Source organism: Papaver somniferum, chromosome 7 (genome assembly GCF_003573695.1).
Source record: "Papaver somniferum cultivar HN1 chromosome 7, ASM357369v1, whole genome shotgun sequence".
Taxonomy (NCBI): Eukaryota; Viridiplantae; Streptophyta; class Magnoliopsida; order Ranunculales; family Papaveraceae; genus Papaver; species Papaver somniferum.
The window spans coordinates 189658922-189669028 of record NC_039364.1 but is presented as its reverse complement, the minus strand read 5'-3'; the positions used below and the strand labels follow the sequence as shown (position 1 = coordinate 189669028).

At 36.5% G+C, this 10107-nt stretch overlaps 1 protein-coding gene across 1 annotated transcript; it reads right to left on the bottom strand.

The window, feature by feature from the left end:
* Positions 1-5485: 5485 nt before the first annotated feature.
* On the bottom strand, positions 5486-8792 carry LOC113299241 (probable receptor-like serine/threonine-protein kinase At5g57670). Its single transcript, XM_026548229.1, has 8 exons — positions 8632-8792; positions 8292-8504; positions 7939-8193; positions 7675-7832; positions 7478-7557; positions 7242-7377; positions 6980-7132; positions 5486-5833 (listed from the first exon to the last, which is right to left on the bottom strand). The coding sequence occupies exons 2-8, from the start codon at positions 8476-8478 to the stop codon at positions 5672-5674; spliced, it is 1131 nt and encodes a 376-aa protein (XP_026404014.1). The 5' UTR covers positions 8479-8504; positions 8632-8792; the 3' UTR covers positions 5486-5671.
* Between the last annotated feature and the right edge of the window lie 1315 nt (positions 8793-10107).

Sequence of the window (10107 nt, the reverse complement as noted above, 5' to 3'; positions counted from 1 at the left end):
ATATGTGTACTTGTTTCCATACTGCTGTCCGTTCCAATCCTTGTTCTCAAAATCCCTTTTAGCAAATATTGGGAAGTGCAAATATATCCACGCCTGCAGAAAAGCCATATTCCCTCCGAATTGGTTCCTTTGAGCCCTAAAAGCCTTTCTCAACTGCGTCAAAGAGTGTGCAAGGATGGCAGTGCCCCAAGAGTAGTCATGTATCTTGTCAAATGGTTGCAACAGCTGGATAAAGTTGGCGTTAACACGGGCACCGAAAACGTCGGGGAAGATAACAGCTCCAAGGATATAGTGGACATATGCATTGGCCGTGCCGATGATACGTTGCGGCATCACCTCTTTTCCCTCATGATGAAGCTTCTTTGTTCCCATAAAGTTGCTCCTCAGCCTCGAGAGATGGAATATCCTCTGCTTTGCCTTGCCTACTAGCATCTCCTTCTTGGTCTTCTCCTCATCCCATTGGAACACTTCCTTAGTCCACGCATAAATCTTGTCCCAATCAAGCTCTTGCGCGTAATCTTTGTGCTTCATGGATTTACCTTCTATGCTTAGCCCGGTAATGAACTTCGCATCATTTGGAGTTATCGCCATTTCTCCAAACGGAAGATGTAAAGTATTTGTTTCCCCGTAGTATCTCTCGGCAAAGGCGGAACAAAGAGGTCTATCGTAAGTAAGGTGGCCCAAATTGTTGACCACGGAAAGCAACCCCGTAGAATTGACTAGATCGAACACTTCCGGAACTTCTCCCCTTCTTAATTCATCAGCTATAAGTGGTCGTTGCCTCATCTTACTCACTGACGTTCCAGGCTTCATAAGACGAACAACATGCTTGTGATCCTATAAAACCAAACAACCACGATGGACAATAATCAAAACACTACACGGATAATAATGTTTACATTACATGGCACAAGGTTTAGGTACTTATTATGGTATTATAGACGACGCCGGACCAACTGCCTTTGTAACCCCATAACATATTTCCTCCATCAGCTGGTATCCCTAAAGGTGGATCATCAGGGCCGCGAGCAAGCATCTTCAGATCGTCGGGCATGTGGTCACCTTTCTTCTTCTTTGGAACTTCTTTCTTCTGACCTTTTCCTTTAGGGTCTCCTTTTTGTTCTTGAACGAATTCTCTTATCTCTTTATCACCTTCCTCGTCACCTTCTTCTTCATCACTTTCACTCTCATCACTTTCTTCTTCACCACCTTCTTTGTCACGTTCTTCTTCATCACTTTCACTCTCATCACTTTCTTCTTCAACACCTTTCTTTCCACGGGCATCTTCATCACTTTCTTCTTCACCACCTTCCTTGCCACCACTTTGTTCTTCAATCCTCTCCTCCTCACCACCTTCTTGTTCAGTAGGTGTATCAGAATCAGGTTCTTCATGTGTTTGTTGCTCCGCTCAAGGTGGTGGGTCATTGATGCTGATCCCTTTGGATTTACTCCCTGTGCCCCTTCGGTGGGAAGCATTCAAATTTTGACCGTCTTTTCGACGAGGTCCCAAAGGCTTAGGAGTAGCATGGTCATGTTTCTTCTTATATTTCTTTTCGGCTTGATTTTTTGCCTATAGAATACGAATTTAAGTAACAAAAAACAATGGAATAGAATGCATTTTTAAAGTCAGGGTATATAATCGGTTTACTCGATATACATATGAAATCCGATTCCAAACATATAAAATTAACAATCGGATTTTTTCAAGTGCTAATGTGAACCGATTCATGAAATCGGTTTACTCGATATACACATAAAGTCCGTTACTAAAATTAACAATCGGTTTTTGTTAATACATATGTAATCCGATTCCAACAAAATAAGATCCAGGAAGATTGACTGCAACAATCGGGCTATTTATACACTAATGCTCCCGATTCCTTTTCACATGCAGAACAATCGGATTTTAAGTTTATGAACATAATCTGTTTCTAATAAGAATCGGGTTACTTCGTGACTAACATAATCTGATTCTGTAAACACTGAAATTTTTGGATTTCAAAATTCTCGATTTCTAACCTAAAGCATGTTACTAAAACCTAGTTTAGAGGATTGGGTTGATAGAAAAGTACCTGATTCGACCCATTTCTTCCTCCTGTGCGATACAAGAGGCTTCAGATTGTTCTTGCACTTCCCTCGTTCTATTTCGAATCGCTTCAACAAGACCGGGATCGTCGTCACTAGAATGATTCCTATTAGTAGCATACTTAGTTCTTGGTTTCGACATTTTATGGAAGAAAGAAAACGATTAATCGTTTTTGATTCGTCGATCATCAACGATTTTTGGTTTCAAAAAAATGAAAAAAGAGGGAGTGGAGGAGATAAATCGGTTTTTATGTTAGAAATAAAAACTGATTTTTGTTAGTTAGGTTTATTAAGGATTGATAGGGATAATTTAGTAATATTAATATTTTTTGAGGGTAATTTTGGTAGTTTACATAAATATTAGACACCCCTTATCATTGTTAATTGGATAGATGAAGTAATCTACAGCCCCAATTGAGTGGCATAGACCCCAATTTAGCCAGGTAAATTTTTACAACCTTTTTACTAAAATAATATAAGAAAAAACATTTTGTAAAACAAAAAACACTTTTGAAAATACCAACCAAACAAATGGAAATAGATAAGATATATTAATTAAATACCCTTCGATTTGGAACCCTTCAAAAATACCCCTATCACATTTTAAATATACCCCTCCTCTTATATATAAATTTTATCCATTTAGAAATAAATTATTTTAGTAATCTATTAAATATGATATTTTTATTTATTTCAAAAAATAATAATTTTCTATCTTGATCACTCCATCACCACCTTAAACTCTACCGACGGCAATTCACCACCACCACCACTCCACAACCATCACCACCGCTTCACAACCATCACCAACATTTCACTATCACAACTCCACCACTCATCGTCACCGCCGTCACTACCGCCACCGCCATCGCAACCACCATCGCCTCCAAATCCACTACCGTTGCCGCCAAGTTGATAACGAAATTGAAAATTTAGAAATAAGTTAGGTCCAGATTTTTGTATCAACAACCGAAATTGACACCAAATTTTGATGTCAACAACTGAAGTTGATATCATATCTTGTGTCAACAACCCAAGTTGTTACTAAAATTGAAAACTCGGATATTAGTTAGGTCAAGATTACGTGTCAACAATCCAAGCTGATACCAAAATCTGGTGTCAACAACAAAAGTTGATCCCAAAATCTGATGGCACCACACCTCCACCGCCGGCATCACCACCACCACCACCAGCATGTGAGATATAAATAAAATGATTTTAATCTAAATTTTTATCAATATTGAAAAGATATTTAAATTAATGAATTACATTTTAGAAGACAAGGAGTATAATTATTGATGGATAAGGGTATTTGTGAAATCCATGAAAAAGAGGGGTATTAGTAAAATTTCCACAATAGATAACACCCGCAACCCAACATGTTTTCTTAGTTTTGTTTTTCATTTGTCCTTCCACTATTTTTTTCAAAGTTAAATATCCCAATCGCTGCAACATACGAGCCGAAAGAGATTAATATGCTAGTCTCCAAATATAATTACTTACTTTTCCGCCTAATCTCAACAACCATTCACTGGATGAGTAGAACTTGAAGCAACATTCTGCATATTTCTCTTTTTCTGAAAGAGTTCATCACTTGATCTAATCTATATAAACCCCAAATGGTTCAACAAACACTGCACGCTCCCATGTTCATTTGCATTATCACTTTAGACATATTTGTTATTTAAGAAATCGTGTCCCCCCCCCCCCCCCCCCCCCAGCTTTTTATCTACCAAACTAGTTAAACACTAGCATGCTTTCTATGTTCATGTGTATGACAATGATTTGGCCAACACAACTCCATTGATTATTCACACTCGGCAAAGTCTTACCTGTTTCAACAACTGCCACAACTTCAATAGCCTTAAAAGTTTTGGACAAAGATTCTTAAAATGAATTTATAAACTAAACTATTGTGTTTCATTAACATAAACAATCTTTATAAACTTACTAATAAATTAGTGGTCTATTAAATCTTAAAAGGAAAAAACCATTGTTATTGAACATTGATTATTTAGGACCACTTTCTTTGTACATACCCTATCACTTAGAGTGCCAGCCAGCTTCTTGATTTGTCCAGGTGTCTTTTATAGCTCAGCTAGGTTAACATTTAAGCTTTTCTATGTCTATCTCCTCCAACTGTTCTTATCCATAAGTAGAATATATTTGGTAGTGTTAGAGCAACTGCAGTGGTGCGATCATAACCAAAGATCAAAGACAAAAAAAAACGACCAAATTTAAGTTTAGTCTGTGGTGTTACAGTAGGGTGGAAAAGTAAATTTGGTCGCTAGGAAAAAATATACACTAGGATCACATTATATGCCCGCCCCATCATCAGGATCACATTATATGCCCACCCCCATCATCAGGATCACATTATATGCACGCCCCATCAGCCATCAGGCGAACTTTATATGTACGCCTCATGAGGATCACATTTTATGTCCGTCCCATCACCAGGATCACATTATATGCACGCCTCATCAACATGATCACATTATATACCCGCCCGGTGACAAACGAACATTATACATTCGCTCGACTATATATAGTTTTGGTCTTGGTCCCATACCAAATATAGTCTGGAATTTAGTTTTGGTCCGGCTTTTAGTCTTTACTCTGTCCCGCTGTGTCTCGTCTCTGGACCATAGTTATAGGTTTGATCGTCCACTGTGGACGCTCTTAAAAACTACAAATGGTCATTGACAAAGCTAATTGGGGATGTAGGGCGCTTCATATATCACGAGTCTAGACAAGTCATGTTGTTGTTCAAATGCCGCTGGTAAAAAAATAGATAATTGATTTTTCGTGAAGATCATCTGGTCAAATGCTAATTCTGAAAAGATTAACGAGAGAGTAACAGTAATTTTGCGTCCAAGTCTTATTTTGATATCATACTTGGTGATCCATCCGTATTTATTTGCAAAGATAGTGCAATAAGTTTTCCTAGTTCAGCCCTTCCACCAAATGCCTTCTTTATAGTTGGTTTTTGAAGACTAAGCTTCTTGAAGCTTACTTTTGAGTATCTTGATCTGTAACCGGGGAGCAGTGGTGGGAAAGAGTTAATTTTGTCCATCTCTTTGATGAAGCTTATTTTTAATTGAAATTTATTCTTTTTATGTCCAAAAAAAAGAAAAAAAAAGAATCGACCCAGAGATTGCATATGGAAGCAGAAACCACATGTGCCCATTTATGAAGGTTCGACAACTTGTTGAACCTGTGATTCTGCCCTCATCAAGTTGTTTCGGTAGAGTTGTTTTGATTCAGTTCTTTACATATTATTTTGATACATCTAACGTAATGTTAATTGTTGTAGGATTCTAACGACCACATGTGCCCATTTATGCCTGAGAATGGGACTTTCGACCATGCAGTCGCCTCATGTACTAAAAGTGTATGATATTAAAAATTGGATTATTATCAACTTTCGATCATGCCTGGTAATAACAGATGGAAATGGCCTGGTAATAACTGAAATTTGTAGCCCAAACTTATTCTACCTCACAAAATGTTATGTACATAATTCAAGATAATAGTACCACCACTATGTAACCTCATTTTACAGAACTAAGAACTAAGTTTCATACTAAGTACAAGTCGAAGACATCGAATTCACCGGGGAAGTCGAAAATGGGCTACCAAATTCACATTCTAAATCTTCAAAACCCCAAAACTCTTCTTCTTCCTCTTCTTCTGGCATTTTCAAATTTTCCTTTATTAATTTTTCATCCACCATTACTTCCAATACCTATATGTTTCCACAAAAAACATTGAAGGTTAAACATTTTTTCACCACAGTCAAAAGCAAATTTACCTTGATGAATTACTGTCTGGATTTTGTTTCTACTGTAAACTGAAATAGGCATACATTCCAGTTGTGTCATTTGTGGTTTGTTTTCATCGGTGGCTTCCTGGTGTTAGAGTTGGATTAGGCGGGGTTGCGTATGATGAGAAGGAAAATGACTGGGATATTCTATAAGATGACAACATGAAAGCCAGCCCCCACGAAAGAAAAGAAGCAAATAAGTTGAGAGACACTAAGGTCCGGTGAAAACGATATAATGAGACGCACACAGTCAATCAATAAACAACAACAACAACCAGTTCATGGATATAGACAACTGATGCTAGCATAAAATACAAAAACATGAAACTAATTGTGTTATATCCCATCTCTGAGGTAATATGCTTAAATGCTAGTTATAACTTGGTTGAAATTCGCATCGGTATGATGTTACTAGTCTATCTTAGTTGGTACCTAGTTTAATCAGCGTCTCTTTAAGTAGAGATGCATACCTAAACATCACTCTTAATCATGGGAAAACTTATGAAACACTTGACACTATAACGAAAACGATTGACAATGTAATTATAACATGTCTTATTATGAAGAAGAATTCAAACAGAATTCGCCGAACCTCTAGGTTATTAGTAAAGGTTTAGAGTTCATATTTCGCAGTGTTATGCATCATATACTACTGAAAACAGATACTCCCTCCGTCCCACTCCTAAGTGACCTATTTGATTTTAGATTTTGTCCCAATGATAAGTGACCTATATCATTAAACAATGAGATATTCCGGAATTATCCTTTTAGTTAATTATAAAGAATATACGAAATATGCATAATTTAATAGGCATGTTTATATTCGTTACATAGGTGTTTTAAAATGCTTTTCAATGATATGAAGTTTGCGAACATCCGTGGAGTATTTTGAGAGGTAAACCATTTCTAAATTTCGATAGTTATTATTCATAAGGGTATAATTGTAAAAAATGCTTAAAAGTAATATTTTCCTTGCTTGCCTTAAAAATTGTGCAAATTTCAAATAGGTCACTTAGGAGTGGGACGGAGGGAGTATATCTAGAGTCTAAAGAAAATGCAGGTATGCACCTGATTCATTGTAGGACGCCACGTAGCAGATGTACGGATACAGAGCGATGCCGTGAAGGCAACTCTCTTCAATTGTGTATAATCGTAGTCTCCTTCCAGTCTTGGATCTATTAACTTCTCTACTTCTCCTTCATTCATTAACAGTGGCCTTGCCTGTTAAATTAGGTGAACTTCATTAGGACACATAACTACAGCAACAAATCAAAACATAACTACATTTTTTACCATTGGATCAATGAGATGGGATTAGAATAATAATTACCCAACTAAGTAAGCTTTGATGAGATCCATCGACGGGTTTTCTTCCGGAAATGATTTCTAATAAGAACACTCCAAAGGCGAAAACATCAGTCTTCTCATCAACAATACCATGCATGAAATATTCCGGTGCTAAGCATCTGTAATACAACACAAAGAAAAGTATTAATAAATCGTAGACACAAATGAAATTCCATAACTCCAAACAAATGAAGTTAAATTTGAGTTTGAAATACAAACCCAAATGTTCCTTCAATTGGGACTACGGAGTGATGAGTCCACTGAGATGGAAGCCATTTTGCCAACCCAAAATCTGAAATCTATAGACATTGTAAACAAACACATACTATCTATGTTATTCAAGATTTTTGATATTATTTTCTAAGTAGAAAAGAAAGAACACACATATTTTGCATAATGAGCAGAGAACACAATACCTGAGGCTCATAATCAGCAGTGAGTAGAACATTAGAGGATTTGATATCTCTATGAATTATTCTTCTTTGACATCCTTTATGCAGATAATGCAGACCTCGTGCCGTCCCAACTGCGATTTTATACCTTGTTTTCCAACTCATTAATGGCGAATTCTCGTCTGCCAACAAATAAGGAAGGTTAATTAACACAATATCAACAAATTATTGCACACGCTTTATAAAAAAAATCAAATTGAATAAGTTTTGTGAAAATGAATGAATTACCATGAAGAGCAGAAGCAACAGAACCATGTAATGAGAATGCAAATATAAGATAAAGTCCATTATCAAGACAACAACCCAGCAATGAGGACACATTTGGATGATGAACATGACCAATTGTACCAATCTCTTGTAGAAATTCTTTCTCTTTTCTTTCATCAGTTGAAGCCTTTGTTAATCTCTTAACAGCAATCACTTCCCTATTTTTCATAACTCCTCTGTACACTTCAGCATACCCACCTCTCCCCACCAAATTCTCTAAAAAATCATCAGAAAAACAAACTCAGAAATGAGAACACACAAAATTTCTAACAAGATATAAAAAATAAAAAATGAAATATGTGTTGCTTGATTACCTTTACTGAAACCATCAGTTGCATCAAAGATTTCATCAAAAGAGAAACATGTCCATGTGGGTTTTTGAGATTGTTGCGTACTTGGTAATACAGACTTGGTTTCGTTCTTGTTTCCATTACTATTATCCTCTACAAGTTTTGAAAATGAAAAGAGACGTTTGAAGCTGTTCTTTCTTAGATGCCTCATGTTTGGAATTTCGTCGATGGGTTTTTCTGCATTGAAACAAAGACAAACAAACACATTACTGATTGCACATTTATACAGCGATCAATAATGAAAAACGTATAAACAAATGTGTAAGTAAGTGAGGGATTTGAGGAAATAGTAACAAACCCATACATTTGATTTGATTATAGTGGTGGTGATGATGATTGTGAACAAGTAGAGAACATCATTGTGTTTTGATTTGGCACCCTCTCTCTCTCTCTCTGTTTTTCTAGCTTACCACTTGGCACTTGCTTCTCTATATAGAGAAGGTGAGGAAATAATTTTTTTTTTATCAAGAAACAGGTGAAGATATTATTTTCTATGTGATAAGGGGAAAACGGGTAAGTTTGGGTAGTTACGATTTTTAAGTACACTGTATAACTTGTATTATTTCGATTAAAATGGCTTTACTGTTTTATTGCTGATTTTGGAATGAGCATTTTGAGTTGAATTTTCTAGAGTGGCAACACAGTTTTTATACCCAGCAAGCACAAAGGGGCTTAGAGATTCACACTTGGTCGGACCCAAAGGGAGCTGTTGAACCACCTCACTCATAAGTCCCAACTCATTATCCAGCAACAACTCAACTTCCATAAGAGTGGAAGGTAGGCAAAGCCACACTTTTCTTGTTTGTAAGTTTGTGTGTGAGTTGCATAATCGTTGGTTTGGAAATTTAGCTTTAGAGGTTCGAGTCCAATCGCTTAGCTCCAACTGGTTCTGTATGCCGCAGCACAATGCCGGTTTCATAATGAAGAAGATGTTCCCGGGGAAATTTTCTTGCCAGTATTTTACAGGATCTTGAAAGAACGACCTTAATTTTGGTGATGACTCCTAATGCAAAAACCGCTTAAACATATAAATTTTGACTGAAGGCATTTCAGCTGATCCATATGATATTGGTTATGGAACTTTCAGTTATGCTAAAAATGCAGCAAAACCCCAAAGCTGTTATCAAAATCCCATGACATATTTAAGAGTACTCTCCCTTTTTAGACATACTGAAGACACAAGCTGTTTTCTTCAATAAATCTGTTTTGGACATATACAACATACAAGTTGGTTTTTTTTAAAGGATCATCCTCCATAAACCAGACATAAAACTGTTCATTGTTAAATTAAAAATGTGCATATACTCTCAATATAATATTGTATGCAGAAGTTGTTGGAATATTTTCAACGCCGCTAACCAAAGGGGGGTCCTGGGGGGCATCACCATTGATGTCTGTTGATGAAGGAACCTGACGTTTCGTGAATAGAAACCTGTTGGCGAATAAAAAACCTATTCCCAACAGGTGCAAAACCCTTTATAAATAGCTTCTCCCAGTTTCGTTTAACATATAAGAAAAATCAATCTGTTTTCTCTATTTCAAAAAAGCATCATCAGAAATCAGAAATCTCTTTGTGTGTTCTTGATTGAATCAAGGGGTACAAACCTTGAATTCAGTTTTCGTTGCAGGGCTTTCATTGTATCCTGAAGGCAATATTTCGCATACCTGTTGTAATCGCCAATTGTTATTGGGAGGGTAGAAATATTTGTCTAAAAGAAATTTATACGAGCCTTGAAAGTTTTTGAGTGCAACAATTTCTTCTCTGTGTCATTCATCCTTT

What these genes read in the sequence shown, in the direction of transcription:
- LOC113299241 (XM_026548229.1), bottom strand. Translation starts at nt 8,478, where the DNA reads ATGAGGCATCTAAGAAAGAACAGCTTCAAACGTCTCTTTTCATTTTCA. An exon ending in CTGCTGATTATGAGCCTCAG is followed by an intron (nt 7,558 to 7,674) that starts GTATTGTGTTCT and finishes CAATGTCTATAG; the next exon opens with ATTTCAGATTTTGGGTTGGC. An exon ending in ATCAAAGCTTACTTAGTTGG is followed by an intron (nt 7,133 to 7,241) that starts GTAATTATTATT and finishes CTAATTTAACAG; the next exon opens with GCAAGGCCACTGTTAATGAA.